At 38.6% G+C, this 26,093-nt stretch overlaps 1 protein-coding gene across 3 annotated transcripts in view; it reads left to right on the forward strand.

Annotated features, from left to right (window-relative positions):
• The window catches only part of HDAC9 (histone deacetylase 9), a 480,635-nt gene that overhangs the window by 327,749 nt on the left and 126,793 nt on the right, over positions 1 to 26,093 (forward strand). For 2 of the 3 annotated variants that reach the window (XM_087821193.1, XM_087821195.1), the window contains exon 1: positions 6,596 to 6,671. In XM_087821193.1, coding sequence (XP_087677319.1) covers positions 6,650 to 6,671 — 22 coding nt within the window. In that variant the 5' untranslated portion in view covers positions 6,596 to 6,649. Of the gene's footprint in view, positions 1 to 6,595; positions 6,672 to 26,093 lie in introns of those variants that run through there. The other variant, XM_087821194.1, reaches the window with a different exon arrangement.

Below are 26,093 nucleotides of genomic sequence, written 5' to 3' on the forward strand. Positions count from 1 at the left end.
AGCTTCCTTTAACTAGAATTGGGTTCCATTAAGTCAATATAGAATGATGCATAACTTAAATAATCAAAAAGTAGTAAATTTTATCCAACTAAGGTCTGGAATTTAAAATAAGTGAATTTGACTTCCAAAGGATCTCTTCTACTTATGAGAAATACTGTTGAGAATTTCCCTCAGATATGATGAATGTCCCCAATTCATTAAAAAAATCAACAGCAGCATATTGTTATAGTTTCAGGTAAAATAACTAATGTGAGCTCTTGGTTTTTAACTAGATGGACCCTGGGACCTGGAATGAAAACATTAGTTGGGGGGGATGCATTGTGGATTGCGGATATTCCTAGGCTGCAATTAAATGTGTAGATATCAAACACATCATGTGCATTTACTTAATTCGCATATATCCATTTAACCAACATGTTTAGAGTGCTAATGACAGTGTGGGACAGGCACATAGATGAATGACATCTCTCTGTTCTTGATTTGCTGAGGCCTAGTGTGGGGAACAGAGATGTAACCAAGTTATTGAAGTAGCCTATGGTTTATGCTATGAAAGAAATAAGGATAGCGGTAGGTCCTCTGGTTCATTGCGGCTCATGTCCAGGGAGCTTTACCAAGGAGGACATGTTTGGGAAAAATTTTGCAGGATAAAGTGGATGTACTACTTCTTTGCTCTTGAGAAGATGATGAACCAGCTAGGACTGTGAATTCCCTTCTGGAAACACCAACTACAAGACTTTTCTGTGACCTAAAAGGGAAAAACAATCCAAGAAATATGTTGCCTATAAATGTCATACTTAAAAAGGGAAGCAATGGGTTAGAATAAAAGGATAGAAAAATATCTACCTGGCAAGTGTAAACTAAAAAGAAGTCTGTTATACAAGTTTTGAGGTTTTAAAAATATTTTAAGGAATAGTATTTTAAGAAAGGTGTTAAGGTCTAGTAAAATTAAAAGGAATGTTCAGATAGAGGACAGTGGAACAGCATTCTGGATTCAAGGAACAGCATATGCAAAGGTATGGAAGAAAGGAGGTTTTGTGTGAGTAACACCAAGAAACTGTCTGTGGTGCGAAGTTTGACAAAAAGGTAAAGGATGGTTAAGTTCAGTCAATTTTGCTGTGAGAACAGGAACGGCCTGAGATTTCGTGATTCTCTGTTCTTGTCACCGAAATAGGGAAGATTCCGTGTCCGTGGGATCTCTGATAAACTTAGTGGTATGGCCAATTGCAAATGTTTGTACTTTAGTTATAGGCTATTCCTATAAATATTTTGATCAGTCAAAAATAAGTGAAGTATGTGTTGGGTTTGGTGATTTCTTAAATTTGGTAGTTGGCACCCTGCTAGATGGAATTATGAAGTCAGAATTTAATTGCAACTTTTAAAAATGTTGCTATTTTCAGAGGCAGGCATGCTGACATGTTCTTGATTTAACTTGGTGATTGAAATGGTTTGGTATGGTAAATATCAACTTGACCTTTGTGGTAAGAAATGACGTGAAAAGCTCTGGGTTGACTTTTTAATGTTTGCCTTAATTTATATTAGCATGTGGAAATTACTCTTATCACTCCTCTCAAATGTAGAGTTCATCCAGATGCTATGTATAACTATTAATTTTGATGATCAGAATCCCACTTACTTCCAGCATGATCACAATTAAAGGTACAGCTGCATAAGGAGACTTACTTTGTAGAATAATATAAAATTAAACCTTTGAGTCATACCAAGTAGCCAAGATCAGAATGCTAATTTTACATAATTGGAATTCTCTCAGAATTTCTATTTTATTAGCTCTGTCGCCAAAAATGGTATTTTGCCTTGAAACTAAGGCTTCTATTAAGAGTTCCTGGTCTCATAAATACATTGTCCATACAAAATTCAGTAAACACAGGATGGTTAGTCAAGGTTGGTTCGTATTTCCGAATCAATGCTGGTGTCAAAGAGAAATGGTGCTTCTTTATCATTGTGAAACATCACAAAGATTTCAGGTTGGCATGTGATATTTACATTCAGGCATATTAGTACATACACTAATGTGAAATAGTTTTCCTATGTGAAATACTAATTTTAGAGTCACAGAAAAAATGATTAACTGTCATTTGGTCCCATCCAAAATGTCCTGGAGACATTTGGTCCACACCAAAAGGTCCTTGAAATTTAATCCTACCCAAAACTTCCATGAGCATATTTTGTTCATTCCCAATGGCCTGTGATACTTGGTCCTGACTAAAATGTCGACACTTAGAAAGTGTCTCTGGAGTCAAATAGGCCATAGCGTTTATTTACACTTTTGGTTTATAGGGTTAATACATGTTTTCTTGGTCCAATAATGACATTGTGGGTGTATCACCAATAATAACCCTTCTTGTCTCCGTAGCCTAGCTGGTAATTTTACATGGGGTTAGGTAGATGGGTCAAGGTTTGAATCTTATGGAAGAGTAGGGTTTCTATTAACCATGGCTACTGAGGATGAGCCCTCCAGTTAGACAAACACACAAAGGACATGTAGAGGATGGGATCTTGCTATGCGTGGTGTGTTAATATGTTAGCAAATTTCTTTTTGGTGTAGACCAAATGTCTCCATGGATGTGTTTGGACAGGACCAACTATCTAGGACCTTTTGTCATGGACCAAATGTCTCAGTGGACAGTGGATGTTTGGAAAGGACCAAATGTCCTATAAGGCAGAAATATCGTGTACATAGAATGTAGGAAATGTGTTATTGTTTCTCAAGTGACTTTTGCAGGGAAGGAAGGTTGAATCTGAAGCTGTATTTTAGAATTTTGAGTCAGAATGGCCTAATCGATGGAATTCACCAATTAAAAATAGAACTTGTGGTACTAGGCACTGCAGTTGATAACCAGACTTTTCTAAGAGCTCAGCCATCACACAGTTCTTAGATCTATTACAAATGCATTATTATGTTAATTTCTTAGTACCAACTCTTTAAGATACTTCACAAGAAAAATATTTGAAACTCTGTTCACTCAAAAATAATTGATAACTTTGTTCACTCAAATTATACCATGTAAGATAATTTCTGAGACGGTCTGCTGCCTGACCTTTTTCACTGGTTATTGCATCCTGTGAAATAGCAACAAGGCAAGGAAAATAAATGCAAGAAATAGAAGTGCAAGGAAACTGTACTTGATTTCAACAAAAGATACATTGTCAGACATGCATTTACTTAGCTTTTTAAAATTGCGATGTATTACTGATTTGAAGATAATTATTGAGATTTTAATAAGATATGCTAAAATGAAAAACAATGAAATGTTAGATGTTGAATATATTAGTGACTTGCTCTGGATCATTACTTTCTTAATAGGATGCTCTAGAGAAGGAATCACTTATTTGTTGCACAAATATTTAGTGACATACTATGTGCAAGACATTATACTAAGCTCTGGTAATATTATAGGAAGTAAAATTCTTTTTCAGTTTTTTTAAACGAAGCATCTATCAACTAATGGTAAGGAACTCAATGTTTAATAGGTTACATGATCTTCTTTAGAACTTATACAGTTCCTTGGAAAAACAGGCCAGTTACAGTTTTCAAGTATTTTAAAAATTATGAATTAAAGGTCCATAGGGTATTTTATTATTGTTAGTTATAGTAATAATAGCTACCATTTATTGAATGCCTATTTGATAGGTATGATATGATACCCCGTAACCCTCATAACAGCCCTGCAAGTTTATTAATTTTTTTATGATTGTAAAAGCTTGGAGACTTGTAGTTCTAGGGTATAATTTAAACTTAAAATGACAAAAGACAGATGAGTATATTATAGCAATACTGGGACTTTTGTAATCCGTCAGATGTTTAGCGACAGCTTTGCATATTCGAAACCACTCTGAGACAATTAGACAGTGGTTCCAGTTTTGATCAGTAGAAAATATTAAAACTTATTTTGAGTATCGCAGGTAATTATCTGCATCATTCCAGTTAGGGACAAGTTGGCAGACTAAAGAACGCGAATGGGAGACCTAGTTCGAGATGACCTGTTGGAGGCTCGGCAGGACCCTTTGGTCGCAGTGCCATGAATGAGTGCTTTTAGGGCCGTCGGCAAGTCTTTTCACTTCCTTCACGTGTCTGGATTAGATGAATGGTTTCCAGTTATTATTTTTTACATATAAAAAGTTGTTCAAAAGAAGTCTTACCCAAACGTAGACAGATGAAAGTGAGGCTACCCTGGTTGGGGGAAGAACCTTTTCTGGATGGAAAACACTGAGAGTCAGCTCCCAAGTGTTTCAGCACCCAGAAGGACAGAGTTTAATCACGGCTGCAGACAAACTCTAGATCTCCTGCAAGGTCTAAAATGCTATGGTTGGTTACATCATCTCCGAGGTAAGCTGCCAGATCTACAGCCTTTCCATCTCTTGAATCTTATATACCAATCTCTTAATTGAGCGAAAGTTCACGTGTAATACCAGATGGAATTAAAGGGTGTCCCCCCCTCCCCCCGACAGGAACTTAAGATTTTCTTGTTTAGCTTAAGTAAATGCCGTTTGGAATAAGTTCTTTTTTTAAAGCTTGTAATTTATCTGTCCAAATATAATTTTGCAAGAAGTAGGAGTCATCTGTGAAAGAAGGAAAATTCAGTGCCCTTCTCTTCAGCCGTGGGTTACCTGCTGGTGACAACGCCTTCCTCCTCTCCCCCCATTCCGTGTCCTCTTGTTCTTACCCTGCCCCACCCTCTGTCCTGGACTGAGATCCCCCCTCCATCTGATTGTTCTGCGAATCTTGAAACATTCTGCTTTTTCTTTCTCTGTTGTAACTACTGCCTTAGGAATGACATTTGTCTTGCTGGCGTAGTTTGGAAAGGGGAGAAAGGCTCTCATGGCCAGTGGATTATCGCTTTTGCCTTTGCCCTTGGAGTGGCTAGGTGCTGGCAACCCAATTTGTGATACAGAATTATTTCTCATAAAGAAATGATGCCATAAGTATATACCACAGACTATAGAATCCTTACTACCACGTACTGTGTCCATTTACTTTATAGGTGAGTTCCCCAATATGTGTTGGTCTGGGAACCCATCTACTGTTATCAATGCTATTTCTTTTAGAAAACAGAGGTCTGTGTTCCAGGCATCCAATGTAGAGATGAATGCAGAACATTCATAGTTGGGGACTCAGCATATTTATTTATTGATCCACAAGCACATACGTTCCCTAATTCTGCGTCCACCTGTAAGAAAGCACCCATACTTGCTGATCCTTTGGCAGGTAAATTGATTTTCACCTCAGAGGCGGAAACAGAGGGAACATGTTCAGGTCTAAGCTGTTTTTAAAATGTAAATATCGGAGAGACTGGATGCAATAAAACTGATAGTGGGTACCACCATCCTATTTAGGTGTGTGCAATGGACAATTGCCTTATATAAACAGCAAGTAAAAAAATCTAGCCAGTCCTTTATAAACATTTTCTTCTAGAGTGCGCTTGTTTTCCCAAACTACCTCTGCTAAATCTCCTGTCAGTCTTAAAACTCGAAGGCAGAAAAGCTTCTACTGCTACAGCCAACTGCAGTGTAGCCAAAGAAACAGGCAACAAAAATAGAACGCCAGGATTGCTGTGCGTGGGTGAGGCAGAAACCACATTATGAGCAAAAGCTTCCAGTATTATTTTAGAACCAATACAGAGCTCTGCACTTCTCTCCTCTCTCTTCCAAAAACACATACTACAAAAATAAAATGAAATGAAATGTATGTGCATTTGCCCTCTTAGAATTATGTTTCTTAATTTTACTTTTTTATTATTATTATTTTTTTGCCTTCCTTTCTTTGGTTGCGAATCGCCAGTGTGGAAACAGTGTGTAAGGCAAGCCTGGAGGGAGGAAAGAGTTAATTGCTTCTAAGGCCCAGCAATAGAATTATGGTTTGAAAGATAGAGGCTGGACAGCTGGGTTTGCTGGGGTATTTTTAAATGCATTAATGCAGGCTCCAATCACTCGGCCAGGCTTGACCTATTTTTGGCTCAGGCCGACCATTGTTCTATTTCTGTGCCTGTGGGCCATGCTGTTGTTGATTCATATGCAAATGGATTATCACTAGGTTTAGCCAACTTGAGCCGAGAGAGACCAGAGACGGGGGAAGACACACACACAAACAGATAGGCGAAGGGCACCAGCTGAAGCCACATGCAGGACTGACGCTTCTTGCAAGGAAACTCTAGCAGCCTGAAGAACTTTAAGCCAGGTTTAATTGGTTTCTTTTTCTCGCGGGTAGAGCTGCTATTTTTCTACTTATTCTGACAAAGCAATATCCCCGAAGCACATTCCAATTTCCCACCTGCTTTTGGTTTTCAGGATAACCCAAACTCCAGAGAGTCCTAGCATCCACCCGATCCTTTCTGCTCTGCACACAGGTTGGTATGACACGGGGGAAAGTGCCCAGGTCTTAGGACAAAGTGTGTGTCCACCTGAGCAGAAAGGAAATCATTGCCGAAGTTGCTCCTCCGCCGCCGCTGCTCCCTGGGGGAGGAGGGCCGGCCAGCGAGGGCAGCTCCTGGGGCCCCTGCACTGAGCAGAGATGAATCTTTCATGGGGCTGAAGTAAGAGCGATTGCAACATGCTGCAGACAGTTTACGAGAGTGACTTGTGTTTTTCCTCAGATGGGGTGGCTGGACGAGAGCAGCTCTTGGCTCAGCAGAGAATGCACAGTATGATCAGCTCAGGTAAGAGCCTCTTTCCTAACTGACACGTTGTGCCCGGGGCGGGGGGCTGGCTTGGGACACGCAGCGGAGAGAAACACTCTCAAGGACTTGCTGCTCTTTGGTGCTCAGGTTGCTGCTTGCTCGGGGCGTCCGTGGGGTTTATCTTCCATCCCTTTCATGACTGTTCCTGGGCATAGTCAGTCTCCTTCTGAATGAAATCGCCAGCCTCTGATGAGGGATGGGACTGAGATAACGTCTAACGTCGCTGGGGGTGTTTTTGCCTTACTATGCAACCAGAAAGAGGAGCTCGGTACTGATGGGGAGCATATTCTAACGGGACTTTCAAAATCAGGTAAGTTTCTATCGGGGCTCCGGTTTAAATTGCAGCCTCCGCTAGCCTGATGATTTTGCATTGACTGTGTGCATGCTGAAGCACATTTATTTATAGACCTACCTTCTGAAATGTGCTTGCTACAGAGTTGTGAAGGTAGTTTTAACGTGTCTTTTTTCTTCTTCTCATCAACCTAAAATGAAACTATTCAGGATGAAATAGACTTATTATTATTAGCAGATGGTTATTTTTATTTTCTTCAAAGCCAGGTGGGAAGTCTAGCATTGCCAGTCAGATGCAGTGGCATAGCACACTGCAGAGGTGTTACAAGCAGGTGCAGTGTTTTAAAGAGTAACAGTCACAGATCCCAGCTTCCAGCTTCTCTGTGTGTGCGGGGTGCCTGCAAGGGGGTGTGCTGATGAGCCATGAAACTTGTCAGCTTGATCAGCTTCTGTCGGTTCAAAGAGGGGACTCTCCAGGCAGTATCACTTATCTGTCACTGGTGCTTTTCCTGCTTCTTTCCTCCAGCTAGTTCATAACGATTTGGGCTTGTTTCGCCCCTCTTCTGAATGCTTCCATCTAAATGGACTTAAAGTTCCCTTTTCCATCGCCCGAGTTCCTGTGTGGGCTTAATCGTAATTCTAGATCCCCACCTAGACTTCTGTGATTAAAATGCAACGTAAAGCAGTGTTTACTCAGTAGAACTAGATGGGAAAGAAATACTCCACAGGTTGGCATGATGTCTCTTTTGGTGTTGAACACCTTACCCTCAACTGATCTGTGTTTGAAGCAAGTTTTCTTTAAATCTCGGTTGGTTATGATGATTTTTAAGATTCTTCCATTGACTCAGTGTTTTTATGGAATTAGAATGAAATAATCAATTCTGTAGGATTTGGTATGCTTACACTTAAGTGACAGGAATTATATTAATTGATAGTGTCTGCTCTTCTAAAGCAGGTACCAGAATTTCGGTGCAGTTTATTATTTCCCTGGTGATAAATTCGACAAGAGCTTGGGGAGGGTCCGCCCGTGTGTCTTGGATGGAACTGGTCACTTAACTTAGCATTTTATTTAAAAATATGGACCAACTCTTTAAAATTAACTATTTTGGTACCTTTCCAGTATTACACTTGATCCTGTAGTCTCTGGGCTGCAAGTTTGATATTTTTTTCATAGGGTAGAAACAAAGCTGCGCCTTTCTCCTGACATTGACTCTCACTACAGGTGTTTACAAGCCTCAGTGTCTTTGGTAATTACACGTAACTTTCCTCCGACTTCAGTCCAGATAATCATCTTTCCAACATTGAATGATTTTTATACAAAGCATCACTCTTTTCAAGCAGGGCAGTGCTTGAGACGGTCCAGGCTGTCATCAGTTCTGCAGGAAGCAACACTGAAGTACCAGCAATTAAATGAAAAGTGATGTAGGTTGATAATAACTCCCCAGTCTGTCGGATATAAATAAGGAAACTCCCATTTCTATTTATTTTTAAAATTTGAAACATAAAAACATGTGCATCTTTCCTGTCATGTTGTGCAATGTTTAATTTTGTTTAATATAATACGCCCTTAAATTTAATACCCCAGTCTTTTTTGTGTACTTCCCCTGAGGAACTGGCTCTAAACTCAGAGTCACTGGGAGTATTTTACAAAATACTGATACCTGGGTTTTACCCCCAGAGTTTCTGATTTCATTGGCATGGGAAACAGCTTGAGTATTGGGATAGTTAAAATCTGCCACGCAATCCTAATGTGCAGCAAACACTGAGTGTCACTCATGTGGGGCAGGGGGGAGCGATGGTGATGCTGGCACCCATTTCAGTAGGGTTTGTCCTGTTAATTCGTTTCTGAATTAGAGGTGTGCTTGTCTTAGTTTAGTTACAAATCTTGTTCAACTTCGTTTTGGACCAGTGGCATGGATGGAGTAATGGGCTTAGAAATGGATGGAGCCTTTGGATCTGAAAAAGAGAAAAGATAAAAGGTAAACGGTGCATAGTGGTGGAGAGAGCACTGTTCTAGGAGTCAAGAGCTCCGTGTTCTAAGAGCTCTGCTGCTAGCCCATTGTGTGACTGATGTCCTCCTGATTACCTCATGGCATTCAGGTGAGGTTCAAACATCATGTTATTGACGTATGTACTCTCTATTATTATTACTGTTTCTAGTGAATGAACCTGGGCTCCTGGCTCTTCAGTACCTTGCTCTCTCTCTCTGATCAAGACAGATGAGTTAGATTATTTGTCACATAGGGAAATGATTTTTTGTTTTGATAGTAAGTTTTCTTTAGTTACCTAATAAGTCAGCTATTTTTTTTCCTGGTGTGATAAGAATTACATTATTTCCTTGTGCAAATTGTGACTGCAAATCAGAGTAGCTCGCGTGTGTGCCTGTGTGTGTTCTGTGAAATGTCTCATTACATTATCATCAAAGGCAAACAGGCTGTAGAATTGAACAGTGAAACCCCAACTGCAGATTTCTTGTGATTAATTGTTTAAAAAGCTTTGTTTTGTTGTTAGCCATTGTTTTAGAGTTTGCATTTGTTACTCTGGTTATATTGGATACTGTGCATTAATATAGAAGATTTTTCTCCAGAGATCTTTATATGCTATTGAATTGTGTTTTATATAGTTCCATTTTTTCTCTGATATTGACCCATCCAGGCTAGACATCTTAGGTAGACTAGGTTCTTCAGGGTAGTCTGCTAATGTCTTAATTTTAGTTTCAAAAGCGCTATAATATTGAATCTTGGAGTTCAGTATGCGTGACATGTTTTGCCAGGTCCGTCTCCACTTTTGTGGCTTGTGTCAGCCAATATAAGTGATAACCACAGCAGAAACTGAAGCACATACAAGTACAAATATTGACCCAGGTCACTCAGCAGTGGCTGGCAGATTGGGTGTGTCCTTGGGTTGCCAGGCATGTCCCTTAACACACTGGACAGCAGAGCTGTCCAGACAATATTGGCACCGTTATTATGGGAGCATTTCCTAGAGTTTGTACAGCATTAATGTAAAATACAGTCACAATAAGGAAGACATTTTCACTTATGTATTCATTTTTTATTTTTATTTATTTATTTTTTACTATGTGTTCTTATTTTAGGGTATAAAAGAAAAACACTTAAAACTAAATTCTGAATTTCTCTATGGAAAATGTATCTTTACCCTTTGAGAATTGTTTCCCCTGTGGTGTGTATTGTCAAGGGGAAGGGAACATTTTAGAGTCGGTAGTCGTTTATGTCTCCTTGGAAAGCAGAATCTAATTATGAAAATGTAAGTGTGTGAAATGCTCCTGTCATGTCAAGAATCACTTCTGGTGCTCCCCATAATTACTGTTTTGCTGTTCCCTAACTCAGGTTGTCTTCACTTACAAGGCTGTTATCAATTTGAATATCTGATAGGTAGCAATCAAAGAGCCAGTTAGAAATAGGCCCATTCAGAATGGGGACAATAATGAATATTTTTTATTTCTGTGCACACAGGTGGCATCATTATTGTTATAGCCTTTAAGTAAGAAGACAAAAATAAATCTAAATTATGAATTTTAAAAGGTGCTTTTGATTTTGGAGAGGAGAAATTTGAAAATGTGGCACACAATTTCTCACCACTGATAGATAACATAGTGATCTTAAAATAGTATAAGCCAGCAAACCCTCCCCCCCACACACACGCACCTGATAGTAGCAATAACTGAGCAAAGAAAATGGTATAACTTATTTCATTAAAACTCAGAAACTAGTAGTCAAGCCTGGCCGGCGTGGCTTAGCGGTTGAGTATCACCCTAGGATCCAGGAGGTCACTGTTCGATTCCTGGTCAGGGCACAAGCCCAGGTTGCAGGCTCGATCCCCAGTAGGGGGCTGCAGGAGGCAGCCAATCAATGATTCTCTCCTATCATTGATGTTTCTATCTCTCTCTCCCTCTCCCTTCCTCTCTCTGAAATCAATAAAAATATATTAAAGAAAAAAAAAGAAACTGATAGTCAAGGGAAAAATGGAAGCAGGGACCCTGGATCAGAACAGAGAGACCTAACAGGACCCGAATCCTGGGTGTCCTTAGAATTTTACTGATAAGATGACTACCTGCTGAAAATTCTAACTCTGGAGAGAGTCAGACTGACTGGGTAGCTCCCACTTGGGCATGGGTTTTGTTTGTTTTTATTGTTGCTGCTTTTTCTTGTGACTGAAGAATTAGTAGAAAGGGTTTTGAAAGAGAAGGTAGTGAAATGCAAGAAGGTGACCCAACATTGCCTCCCTGGGGGAAGGAAGGCTTCAGAGCAACGTTCTCCATTGGGAAACTGATCTGTTCCTTGCTGTGAAATACCCTTCCCCAACCAAGCGTAGAGCTTCCACCAAGAAGAAAACATCCACTCCCTGAATCCACGGAATTTTCTGATAATTGCCTCTTCTAAGTAGAGCATCTAATTTAATAAGAACATAAATTCCGTAAAACAGTAACTCAGAGATGAGCTGATGAAACAATAGAGTGAGATGAAAAAGGGTATTTTAGATCTAGGGAAACAGATTGGGAATGAAAAAAGCATGGTAATTATAGAACAAAAAATATTCATTAGAAATAGCAGGAAACAGAATAGACACCAGTGAAAATCTTTACCAACAAAGAGGAAAGGCTTGAGACAATCAGTTGGAATGAAAAAGGGAAATTAATTAAAGCATTTGGAGCGAAGTCAATAATGAGAAAGACAAAGACAATATAACAAAAAGATTATTTATGTCCCTGAAGTTGGTGTTTCAAAACATTTAAACGGAAGATAATTTTGTGACAATGAAGAAAGATCATTTCACTGGAAAAGAAAAATAAATAAATCTACAGATTTAAAAAGCTCCCATCTTTTAGGAAAATTTGCTGGAAATGGTCAGCACAATCATATTCTAAATGGGCTGTTGAATTTCAAATGATAAGTAATTTTTCAGGGGTTCATGCAGGTAAAACAAAGATCTATGGTGGGGAAAGGGTAGGAAGGAAGGGAATATATGAGACTTAAGAAAACATCAAATGTACCCAATATCTAATATCAGAAGATAATGAAGAAAAATCTCTGAAGTTCTAGAAATCCAATGTTCTACCAGGCAAGATGTTAATAAAATATAGGGAAAATAGGTAGGGAAGTTAGAAATCCTCAGACATGAACTAGACTAGTTACAATGACACCCACACAGTGAAGAGATGAACTTAAAGCAAAATTGGGATTTAGAAGTAGAGAAAACATAGTTAAGATTAATTAGGGGCAACATTGAATCCATTTAAACAACTATGAGATTGTGCTTATAGGTCAGAAAGGGGATTTTATAAAGTAGGGCAACTAAAAAATATTCGTCAAGCTAACCAATATGAGGCATTGGGGAAAGGTGAGATGGAGAGATGTGTGAAAGTGTTAATATCTTGTCCCTGAGCAGGGACAGACTCTCTGCTGCTTAAAATAGAAACATATAGTTAAAAAATATAGACTCCAGCTTTCAGCTTTCAGCTCAGAGGAGGCTTCGGGGTTCAGCTTTCTTCAGCTGTCCTGAATCTGGGTTCATTGGACACCAGCTGCCTCTACCATGTCACCCAGGTTCAACCTCAACAAGATCAGCCATCTACCTGAGGTGCACCGGTGGGGTAGTCTGTGCCATGTCTGCCCTGGCCCCCAAAACCCACCTCCTGGATCTGTCTCCAAAAAAGATTGGTGATGACATCACCAATGCAACTGGGTGATTGGAAGGGTCTGAGGATTACAGTGAAACTGACCCTTCAGAGCAGACAGGCCCAGATTGAGAGAGGGCCTTCTGCCTCTGCCCTGGCCCTCGAAGCCTACCAAGAATGGCCAAGAGACTGAAAGTAGCAAAAAAAGCCCACACCATTAATCACAGTGGAAATATCCCTTTTGATGAGATTGTCAACATTGCCCAATAGGTGCAGCACTCGTCTTTAGCTAGCAACTTTCTGGAACCATTAAAGAGATCCTGGAGGCTGCCCAGTCTGTGGGCTGAATGTTGATGTCCACCACCCTCATCACCACATAGATGACATCACAGTGCTGCAGTGAATGCCCAGCTAGTTAAGAACCACAAAGGAAAGTATTTCAGTTAAAGATCATTTGACAACCAAATAATAATAATAATAATAAAATAAATAACAAGATTCCAAACAATGATTTTTAAAAATATTTTTATGGATATTTTAGAGAGGAAGGGAAAGGAAGAGACAGAAACATTGATGAGAGAGAAACATCCATCGCCGCCTCCCACACTCCCCTACTGGGGATCAAGCCCACAACCCAGTCATGTGCCCTGACCAGGAATCAAACCAGTGACCTCTTGCTGCATGGGACAGTGCTCAACCAACTGAGCCACACTGGCCGGGCCCAAACACTGATTTTTTAAAAATAGTTTCTTTATATAACCTTGGTTCTTTTTGGAAATAGTGCCTCCTATGAGAAGGAAGCATTTAGTATGTGTATAGTCCCTTCAACTACAGTTTTTATTAAATTAATTTAGATTTAATGATTTTTTAAAATAAAGAATAATATAAGTGATATTCTCTCATTTCATAAAAGTATATTTTTTGTCAATCCATTCATTTCCCAGAAGAATTCATGCATTGATAGAAATCAGGAAAAAAACTTTGTGTGTGGCCATAGTTTTGGGTGGTAGAAGGGCTTTTGTGTTTATCATCGGACCTTTTTACCTTGTTTGAATTTTTATAATATGCACCTATCTTCTAAAGATGTGTTTCTTACACGTGCACACACAAAGCTACTGTGCGAGAATACACAGAGTGAGAAATTGTAAGTAGTCGATGAGAGTTAGGTTGTATTCCACAGCACGAAATAGGAAATTCTCCTCGTGGTGACCAGTGACAAAGACGTTACTCACTGAGTGAACCAGCAGGGTGGTTAGGCAGCCCCAGGTGGTCCCTACTGCTCCGTCCTGCTGGTGCCATCACAGCCCCGTGTCCTCCAGTAGTCACGAGTTGACTGTACTAGTTCCAGGCATGGCATCTATTTATGCCTAATACATTCCAGAGACATAGAAGAGAAACTTTGCTTTCTTGGCTGTTTTCTTCAGGAAGGACATTTTACCCACAGTTTCTCCAGCAGAGCATCCTTCGTGCTCATTGGCCACAGTAGCATCACTTGCTAATACCTTCACCACCCGTTGAAAAGAATGGGTCAGCCACCGTGGTGGGTCCTTAGGGCCGTGGCTGAGCCGGGGAGGGGTGACATTGCAGCTGATAATCTAGTGTCTGCAGGAAAAGCAAAGCAAGGAGAGTGGATCTTAGCGAGGCACCCGCAGCGTTTGCTACAGTGCATTTGTTGGTGGTTGGAATCTCTTCTTTGTAATTTCTTTTTTTACAAAAAAAAAATCCTCCTTCGAACACACTTTTGCTCTTGGTTTACTTCACCTTCTTCTTTAAGGCTATTTTTTCAGTTACAGTTGACATTCAATATTACTTTTATCGATTTCAGGCATACAGCATAGTGGTTAGATAATCAGATCCTTTACAAAGTGACCCCCTGCCCCACTGTATTTCAAGTACCCACCTGTCTGTAATTTTCTTTCGCTTGTAGTTTTGACAAAATATAATTAATTAAGTGAAGGAGGTGGACTGTATAATTTCTCTTTCAGTGGAATCGTGGATCTTCATTTTTATGAAGATACATATTCATTTAAACACTGCTAAATTTTTTTTTACTCGTACCGAATGGAAAGACTTACTACTATCTGTTGTTAGAAGGAACCTGAACAGCCCTGGCCGGGTAGCTCAGTTGGTTAGAGTGTCATCCCGATAAGCCAGGGTTGCAGGTTCGATCCTTGATCAGGGCACATGCAAGAAGTAACCAGTGGATGCATCAATAAGTGGAACAATGAATCGATGTTTCTCTCTCTCCCTCTCTAAAATCAATCAACTTTTTTTCTTTAAAAAAAAAAAGAAGGAACCCTAACAAAGAGGCAGTGAAGTAATTGTGGTAGAAAATTGGGACTGTCTATGTTGTAAGTCATTTTTTTAGAAAGGAAGAAAGTCAACATTGTGGACTGGTGCATTACAAGCATTTATTATAAGTTTGAGTAAAATATTCCTTTAATATTGGCTTTGAGAGATACAGAAAATATTAAGAGAAATTTAATTAGGTAAAAAAAAAAAAAAAAGGAGGATTATCTTAAAGATATTCAGAATGTAATTTCTTTGCCAGTATGTTGTTTATAACTAATACATTTTACAGTAATGAACAATTTTAACAATCTGGAATGGTGACTGCATTTTAACAATTCTTTTCTGAATTGGAATACTTTGAAAAAATTTAATTGGAATAAAAACCCATGAAAATGACTTTAAAAACAAGCTTTCTCTAGATGAGATTCAAAGATATTTTGGCATTTGCTTCAGATCAGTGTGGCAGTGCTGTGGTCTTTTTCGTTCTTGAAAGGAGCTTGAGGCCCGGCCGGGCGTGGCTCAGCAGTTGAGCATGGACCTAGGATCCAGGCCATCGGGGCTCCATTCCTGGTCAGGGCACATGCCTGGGTTGCGGGCTCGATCCCCAGCAGGAGGCAGCTGATCAATGACTCTCATCATTGATGTTTCTATCTCTCTCTCCCTCTCCCTTCCTCTCTCTGAAATCAATAAAGATATATTTTAAAAAAAAAAAAAAAAAAGGGAATTTAAACTGTCAGTGGTTGGCTTGGGATGCACGGAGTCCTCAAAATCGACAATTTTCCCTTTTTCTAGTCTTGGGAGATTAACAACCAGAACATGAAAAGACAAGAAAATACCTTGTGTCCACTAGTCCATTCTTCTTTCCACTAAGTCAGTTACTCAAAAACAAATTTAATTTAAATAAACTTATTTTTACAATACTAAAGGACCTACACTTTTAAGTGTTACCAAAGAATATTATATTTTAGGATTACTCTATGATGCTATGGTTTATGAATAGAACACTAAGTCTTATGTTTTATAAGACTTATTCCATTCCTTATTTTAATGTTAAATTTTTCATAGTAAAATAAGTGGTGGGGCTTTTATATATAGTGCTTTAAAAATACCCCATAATTAAATCCAATGAAAACTGCATTTAAGGAAGAAGGAAATTTACCAAACCACAAAGTGTAACTAGTCATTTACTTATGATTAAACTGTTTGCATGTTGATAAGGTTGGAAATACCCCAGAACTTCATTTTCTTGTTTCTTCCCTTCATGGTCTAGCACTTATGATATAAATGTTAAATTCATCATTTATATTTAGTATTGATGCAATTGTAGCCATAGAGGTGCCGTTTTTAGTTATTTGAAGTAAATTTTGGTGTCTATGGCATGACATTTTCAGGCTAGGTGAAAATATGAGAATGTCATAAAATTTTTTCAAAATTTGAAATTGAGAATAGGAAAGAAGATTTCACTGGCTTTCCATTAAATTACATTGTGGCTTGGGACTTATTGCTTTAGTATGAAAATGTTTACCCAGAATGTTTTCAGGGAACCCCGTATGGGGTGAACTAGAAAAGCTCCTGGTGAAGTGAATGCCATTTAAATTTTATTTTTCATAGTGCTTTTTACTTCAGCTTACAGATGAAATTCAAATGCATATTTTGAATTCGTGATTTTACATCAATAACTACTCATTTTAGATTATAAAGAGAACACATCGCCATCAGTTATTAGGAGTTTCCTGCCACCTTCTACTCTGATCTAGTTGTTTAGTCTCAGTTTAAAAGTTTAATAATTGGACCCGTATTTTCTTGTTTCTTATCAATGTCCTTATTATTATTGATATAAGAGGCTCATGTTTCGAAGCTTTTTCTGTACCAAGCATTGATTTACCATTTACTCCCCTCCACGATTAGAAGCGATCCGAAATACTTAGGGTTGCAGCAGTAGTCACGTTGTGCAGATGAGGGAATAAATTCAGAGGGACTTAACTGATTAACTGAGGGTCACCAGCGCTAGGACCTGGCAGTGTCTAGTGTGAACTTGTTCTTGGTTGCCATGCCCCTACCACTTTTTCTCAAAGAGGAAAACTATTTAGCATAGGATAATGTTTGGTGCTAAAAATACGAAATCAGCTGTATTTATAAACAAACATCTAGGAACAGTTCTTATTCCCGGGTAGTTTAAGGCACAAATAGGCATCTATGTTGAGAGGCTTGCTGGAGGAGCCTTATTTCGCGTTCCCAGTGCTTGGCAATTAAATTGGTTGGAGTTAATGTTATCCGGGGCTGAGACAAACTTAAACCAGCCTCCAAAGCTCCCTGAGACTGATGATACGCAGAGTAATGAGCAGACGCTGGAGATGGAACCAGCATTCCCAGTACATTGGGTGTATGCTTTCCAGGGCTCCCAGTGCATCTCCTAAATCATAAAGGCAAGGTTTGCAGCACTTCAGAAGAGCACATGATTGCTAATGTATTTTAGCAGAAGGCAGTTTTTCAAATTTGAGGGGTCAGTTTCTTTTGAATTATACCCACCTTGGTTTTTAGCTAGAAATGGAGGGTGGTGTCAATAAATTCTGCATCTGCACTCAAATCCAGATTTCAACACGCAACATCCTTGAGCCAGAAAGAATGATCTAACTAACAAAGTTTAGATTCTGCCTGTTTTTAATATATATTTGTCCAGTTTGGGCATTTTGGGTGGAAAGTGTATGGCAGTGTTTTCATATACCAACGTATTACATTTATTTTATTTCATTGGATGCATATTGTATGTTCTGCAGGTGGCTTATGCATGAAATTCACTAATTGGATGCTAGCCCAATTATTTAAGAGTCAACTCTGGTTTCCATCAACTATTTTTTATACTCTCATTTGCTGTAAGAATCTTGAGCCATTTTTTATGAATCAATACATTGTAAAAGCATTATTGATTGTCATTTTAATGACCAGTGTAATTGATTGCCTTCCTAGGGGGACAGAAGCTTTCAGAAGATCATTAAATGCATTACAATCTGCAGATACCTACACGTCTGTGACTGTCTTTAGCAGGCTGACTCCTTTGGGTCAGTTATTCTTAGCCTCGGTATTTCTATCTTATGGCATCGCAGGGCTAAGATTAGCTTGTTAGGCGTTATCATGCCATCTGAGTTACCTCCTAATATAACTCTACACTGGAATGATTATTTATAGAAAGAGCATTCTGTCATTTTTGGGTTATTTCTAGTAGTTTAAATAAAGAAGAATAACATTCGAGTGAAACCACAGATTCCTTCCTGCTGCCAAAACAACATGATAACTGTCTGCTTAAGGGGCAGCAATGTTTAAATGTGTGCTTAGGGTGATTGCAGAACTCTTTTTATCTCTGCCACCTTGACAGAAAGGGGAGGCCTTTGGGTAGTGATGTATAATGCTGGTGGAAAGGCAGAGAAGCAGCCCCGATGCTTCTGTCACAGAGCACAGAATACTCCGGTTGATGATGACAAGAGACACACAGGGCTTATTTTTAGAAACAGACATTGCTAAGCTCTCTGTTTGGTGTTAATATGGCTTATAAATAGGGCTCCTCGCTGTTGACCTTTCCAGTGAAAATGGCATTATATTCTACACACACGCACACACACACTTTTTCAATTTGCAAGAATGCATCAATTATTAAGCAAATAATTAGGACTTTTTTAAGCTAAGAAATCTAAATTCTTGCATTGGATATAGAGTATTTTTTTAAACCCCATGAAGACTGGGCTTTAGAGATGGTTTATGAAAAACAATTGAATGTTGTAAGTACAATGAATAGAACTTGGCAATAAGATGTGGGAAAATAGGTGAAGGTACTTCATAAATGACTCTTAATAATTACAGTACCTGTAAAGTAATATCACATAGTTTCCTTCCAGATTTATTGCAACAATATATAAAATACAGCTATTAAATATATGATGCATTAGTGTAAGTTGTTGCTTTAGATAGATGAGATGAAATTCTCAGTGTATAGAAAAGTAGGTATTAGCCTTTGCTGGTTGTTCTGGCATAACTAACTCGTGATGAACCCACATAATTTCATGTACAATAAAATGTAGTTTCACATTTGAGAACTGTTCTCTTAGCTGTTATGCTTAATTCGGACCTTAGGAATTGATATTTCACTATAAAATTAGAATTGTGAGTTAATGTTTCATTTGCATTTTATGTTTCCTGATTATTAACTCATTGTTGTTAGATGATGAAGATGTTAAAAAGTATGTTAATACACTTCATGTTGAACATTAATTGAAATGCTTTAGAGTAGATAACTTAGAGCTCTGTAAGAATATTCTTACTTCTGTTTACTGGAAAAAAAATATCTTTAAAAAAAAAAACTATTTTTGTGCTTGTGTTCAATATAAGGCATCCACTGACCATTAGGAATTTGCAAAGTGACAGACGAAAACAGGAAACACACAGCAATTCAAGGGTAGTCTCAAAGAAGCCAAGATGTAAATAAATTCAGAGGGTAGGAGTTGAGGCAATTGTTTGGAAGCAGTTGCATCCTGATGACTCTTAATTAGCAGGTTGAGGGTTTGGGGAGGTGATGCAATTGTTTGAAGCTTTGGAAGCTGAGGTGAAATAATCATTCATGTGTTTATTTTTTCACACAAAAATATTTGAGAGCCAACGGTGTACCAGGTATTGTGCTCTGCTTGGAGGATTCAACTGTGAAACAAGACAGGAAGACACATGGTTGACTGTTCAATTGAATGATGGGTAGATAAGGCTTTTTTAGATAGTAATAGGTACTAAAGAAAAATGAAATCGAAAAATAGGATGGAAAGTGACTGATGGTGGCAGGGGCAGTGTTCGCTAGGGTAGTCATCAACCTTTTGTGGAGGCTCAGATGTAAAGAACATCTTCCCAGTAAAAGTAGGCTTTCTGTTGACATTCCCTTTGGGCTCATTCAGATAGAATGAAGGCACAGTTAGAATAGAGCAGAAAAGGTTATGGAATTCTTTTAGTCTCCACTTACCTCTGCCTTGTGCCAGGGATGGGGAGCTTTTATTAGTGGGTGAGTGAGGAAGCCGGGGGAAGGCTGTTTATTAACCACGATTTTCTCTGTTTTCCAAAGAGAGACTGTGGAATCAGGCGGCTCCTTCGTAGGATTAATGCTGTTGACTAGAAACCAAGGACCTTTTAGAATCCCTTTCCATTGTTCCGTCCTGCAGATTCATCTGTGCCCCTTATCCCACTATGTTGAAACTTGCTATCTAAGCAACATGAGCCATCTTAGTAGTTTCCTGAAATGAACATTTCCTCTTCCCTTAGGGGACAAAAGAAGGGGAACAATATGTCTTCATTTGCTGAAGTTAGAGGTCTGAGAATATTTTCTTATAAACACAATATTACACACTTTTATATAGTATTTACTGTACTGGCATTTATTGAGCAACTACAGTGTGCCAAGTATTTAACTCAGGGAGAGCATGGGTCAAATAGCAACTTGTTAGATGGCTGTAGAGCTGTAACTTCCTAACAAGATATTTAGAGCACACAATCTTCATTGTGTGGGAGAGTGGATAGGTTTGTGACAAATGGGTACAATTGTTGAAAAGGGAAGTATTTCATAGAGGTGACAGGGGGAAAAAGGAAGAATAGCAGTGTGACAGCTAAGAGCTGTTTCCCCCACATATTCTGCTTTCTCGTGGACAGGGAACAGCGATGGACAAACATGTTCGGGGGCCTGACACATCCCCTCACATGCCTGGTGCCTCATGGGGCTTTCCCGGCACATTCCAAGGGGTCGAAGTCAAATGGAAGGAGCGCACTCAGGGCAGCAGGAGGTGTCCTGGGCTGTTTCAGTCCCCACCGCCCGCTCCTTGTGCGGGGGGTCCTCCATCAGCAGGTAGGCCGGAGCCCGGGAAGGCTGGCCGCGACGATTTTTCCGGAGCTTCAAGACTGGGATGGAGCCAGACTCCTGGCCGGCAGGCTTTGTTGGATCCACAGTGTGGCTTGAGGAAAACAGTTAATAGCGACCTTTATTTTCCCCAAGGTATTTGAAAGCTGGATTTTGTTCATCTATTATTGGTGTGTGTGTGTGTGTATACATATATGTATACATATATATACATATATATATATATGTATATATATATGAACTAATAATTAGCTATTTCCTTTTTCTGAAATACCTTCTGCTCCATTCCAGCCAGTCTTCACTGGGGCAAATCCTAACTCGTACAAAGGCCAGTTCAAATGTCTCCAAATTCCACCCCTCCCCACAGCACTCCCCCAGTTGTGTTTCTTTTCCTCTCCCCCCCCCCCAGGAGTCCTTTGTTCCCCTCTTAGGACATTCCCATTTTCTGTCTTAGACTGTGGTTGTTTATGTTTGTGTTCTGCGCCCCCATTAGTTATATTACAAGCTCCAAGACAAAAAGGATCATGTTTTACTTCTGTTTTTATTCTGCACAATGCCTCGCACATCATTTATCCCTGACACTATTTTTAAATAAATGAATGAGTGATTAAAGAGTACAGTGGTATCGCCCAGTCTGGTTTTATAAAATTTTTATATTTTAGAAATGATCCCTTTTATGTGGAAAAGAAGTCCTCAGTTTCATTGTAAATTTGAAAAATACAGACTTTGGGGGGACATTAGAGCCTTTGATTCAAAAATTAAAAGCATTCATTGTAGAACATAAGTCGAGAATGGCCTTCAGTGCTTTCACAACATGCATATGACTCTTTAAATGTCTTCATGATTCTTAACAAAGGGAATTTGGGAATATTCTTATTTGACTTGATTTTTCAGTGAATAAATCCCAACAGAAATTTCATGAGACATGTGTCTGCATTCGGATGTTAAGTGTGAAATAGCTAATTTAAGAGTGGTGGCTGAGTAGAAATTCGTCCTTCTTATCCAAGGAGAACAGTAAATATGGTTGTGCAAATGATTCCAGGTGTATTTTATGTTCTTCAAGCACCACTTCCACATTTAATCCCGTTTCTCTCTTCAGGATATTTTTACGTAGAGACAGTCTCCTTACATAAAGAACAAAAGTGGATGGATGTTTTGTGGTTAACAGTGGTATCTATTTGAAGGCGCTCTGTACCTCGGATTGCTCTTTAGAGCTCATCTGCATTAATTCGGGCTTTATGTCATTGGCTATATTCTTCGGGAGGGGGACAATTAGGGAAGATTTTTTGGTAAACACTTTGATAATCAAATTTTGAACGCCAAGGGTATCAGTAATTTAAAAAAACATCTAACCTAAATGTCAGAACAGGGAATTCACAGAGTGAGATATTAAGGGGAAAACAGATGGAAGGAATGAATCAATCTCTACACACAGCTATTCAACGAGAAAAATGAAATAAATACATTTATGTTTAAGTGGGAGAGGAATGGTGAAGAGGGTAAGGTGGAATATAAGTAGAGAAAAGATACATAATTTTTTAAGGGTAGATTTTTATTGCCGTTGCCCTGGTTTAGACTTAAAAGTCAGCACAAGTTAGGATAAATTAAGGGTATTAAGGCACAGAAAATTAATTGAGCTAGTTAATAATATAAATGTGAGCCAAGAAAGGAGTTGGATAATAAAAGCAAATTTTGCAATGTACTCGGTTTATTAGAGCACAGAGAATCGATGCATGCCAGTGTTCCCTCAGACGGTTTGCAAATGCTGCCAATTGTGTTTTCTCATCATTGGGAGGCCAAGAGAAGTTTTCTAACTGCTGTAATAATCATTTTGAGATGGAACAAGTCAAGATTGGTTGACCATGGATTTACAAGTTTCTCATTCTTATATTAAGCATTACCAAGAAATAAGAATTAGTTCAAGCCAATTTCCAGAGAATTACAATGATGGGAGCTATAAACTCAGTTCATTGGAATCACTCATTTGTTTTTCTTTTCTGAACGTTGAACATGAAAATGTTAGAAAAAGATCTGGATATCAACTTAACCTGACTTGCCTCTTGTAAGAAGGAAAATAATAGAAATAACGTCCCGCAACTGAGGGTTAAATATATTTAAAACAATGTTCCTTCTCTAAAGTCACTTCCTTCAAGTTTTAATCAAGAGTCAACTCTCACTATCCACTATCCCAGTAATTAAGTGGGAATTCTCCTGTATCATTGGCCTGAAAAGATCTGTGTGTGTGTGTGTGTGCGTGTGTGCGTGTGTGTGCCTTCTCTCTCCAGCAGATAGTTCTAAACCTGAATATAGATATAACTCTAACTCTAGAAAACTTTATATAGAGAGTTGATTTTCAGGTGACTAGAATATATATTAAATTTCTTTGTAGATGTGGGAGAGAACATCTTTCTACTTCGTTATCTACTGCCCCGTCAAGTTCCTCGGGCCCTTGAACCAATATGCAGTAGTGATTATCTTTATAATTTTCGTAAGTCATACACCAGAAAACCATTTTTCCCACACCCCTGCCCTTACTGGCTGTTGTCAGACTTCAGATATTTTTGCCAAGTTGAGAGATGAAAAATGGAACAGCATTTCTTTTTTATGTGAATTTCTCTGATTACTGGTGGGCTTGAATGATTTTCGTATGTTATTAGCCATTTGGGTTTTGTTTTATGAGGAGAGACTTCCAGGAATACAAAAATGCTTAAAGGGAAAAAAAATATATCAGAGAATGTTACTCTGTTAATAGATTACTTTAAAAAAAAAAAAAAAAAATCATCTTATTAAATGCAGAAAAGCACTTAATAAAATGCAGTGTCTTTCCAGGATAGAAACTCTTATTAAATTCAGAATAGAAGAAAGTGTTATCAACCACAATCTTTTCTGAAACTTTATATTTAGTGGCAGAGATAAAACTCATTCTCTTTAACATTCAGAACTTTGTCTTTGGAGATTCTGGTCAGTGTTCCAAGACAGGGACATTCAATAAGAGATACAAGAGTTTGAAAAGAAAAGAAACTAAACGAACTGCTAGAGTTCAGATAGATTTTTCAGTACAAGGTAAATGTAATATAAAAAAAAATAGAAAAGATTGCTTTATACCAGAAATACCCAAACACAAAACACAATAAACATGATACCGTTTATAATAGCAGCTAAAACTGTTATGGAGATATTAATAAAATTCTTGAAGGGCATGTATGAAAACTTGAACAAATTTCAGATATGCCTTGTCCATAAATAGGAAGACTACTTCCTTAAAAAGTCAGCTATTCCAAAATTAATTTAGAAATCTCTCTGTCTTTAAAATAGCTAATTTTCTTCAGAAAACAGATGATTCATTCATAATACAAAAGTCAAATGTACGTAATGGTATTACATAGTAAAAAAGTAAATCTCACTTCTTATTTACCATATAGTTCTCTGTTTCAGTAGCCTGATATCAGTTGCTTCTGTCCTTGAGAGGTGTATTGTATGTGAATACAGATTCAGTTAGAGTCCTGCCAGGATCTATCAGCGAACGTGGCGTACTGACCCTGACCTTCAGATGTGAGAGTAAGCGTGCACAGTGGCATCTGGCAACAGCGAGTGAGGAGGAGAGGGCTAGCTAGCAAAGCATACAGATTGGTATTAATGGTGATGGGTTTGGGCAGGGGCACAGTCACATAGATCAGAGGGCAATTTTTAATAACTTTGTATATGACAAGGTTTGCATTACAAATCAGTGGTCAGAGGATAGACAGTTAAATGGTTTGGGAACAATTAACATATTCAGTTTGTAAACTCACAGGCAAATGATCGCGTACTCAAATATCTATTTTTATGATATCGTGTTGTCCGATTGGACAGGTTGCAACTTGAACTTCTGCAAAGCCCATGTATGATTTCATGTACATAGGGTCTGCCATTTTAGGGAGGGATGGAAAGGAATTTTATGAAGGTACAGGAAGGGTTTTTAGATAAGTTTAGCTAAATTAGGTGAGAGAAGTACTTGATATTTATGTTGCTCACCAGTTTTCAAAAGATACCTTGCGATTAATTTAAATAAAAGGTTCAGATTTAAGAGAACCATTGAATACAATAGAGGGGTGATAGTTGAGTAAGGAAAGATGGTAGATAACACTGTCCTAAGGCTTCTCCAAATAGTAGTTGCTAGGAATGCCTAAAAGGACCAGTGAGGAAGTGAGTTTTAAGGTAAGACCTAACTGACTAGAAGAGCCCAACCATGCAAAGATGTAAGGAAAGGCGTTCCAGGCAGAAGGAACAGCCAGTGCAAAGGCCCTAAGTTCATTATATATGACAGTTTTTAGAATGAAGGCTGGTATGGCCCAGCATTTTCAACAAAGCAGAGAGGAAAGGTAAATGGTGAGGCCGGGGTCGCTTGGATATTGCAGCTAAACTGTGTTTTGCAACAAACTTAGAATGTTACACTTTTCATATTCCTAATTTAGGATTTCACAAGCTCTTCAGTGTCATACACCACTCTCTGCTGTTTGTCTTTAGAAAGCACCACTCACGTGCTAAAGAACAGAACATTCTTTTTTATTTTTCCATGAATGCCAGAAATATATGGACTGTAATTCTAACACCAACGCATGCAGGAACAATTTAAGTATTGCATGGCATACTAGATATGAAATCAGGAAAATTGGGTGTGCTTGTTCATTCACATTTTACGGACCTAGGAAAGGCACTAAAAAGTTTCAGGCTTAATGAAATTGATGAGGAAACGCAACCTCTGATCTCAGGGAGCTTATACCTTATGAGGGTGTTAGCTCAGGGTCCGACACTGTTTGGGTAAAGGTAGGTAATTTCATTGTCTTCTCTTGGCATCTACAAACCATGAGGGGAGTTGCCTAGATTACTGTTTGGGTCCCCACTGAATAGTACATGTCAGTGATTCACCTTTTTAAGGACCTATAAAGGTCACAGCGTTGTGTGTTTCTTACATCCAAATGTAATTTTGACTCAGTGGTTCAATTGCCACACTAATAGATTGGTCTGATACCGTCCGGTTGTAATACTACATATTTTAGGCTCAGAAACTCATTCCCCTCTAGTTTATTTTAACTGTTTTCTGAAGCTTGTGCTCTGACTGGTTTTGAAGGTCTTAACCTTTTCCCAAGTGTCATGGTTAGATCTGTTTACAAAAAACTATTCAGTAACTGTTATGACTTATTTAGCTTAATTTAATACTTCAAAACCATCAAAATCAATTTCTTTCTCTCTCCATGTACACATATACATGTGCCTGTATGTGTTTGTGTATGTTTGTATACACATATATAATGCATGT

Source organism: Miniopterus natalensis, chromosome 10 (assembly GCF_054644295.1).
Source record: "Miniopterus natalensis isolate mMinNat1 chromosome 10, mMinNat1.hap1, whole genome shotgun sequence".
Lineage (NCBI taxonomy): Eukaryota > Metazoa > Chordata > Mammalia > Chiroptera > Miniopteridae > Miniopterus > Miniopterus natalensis.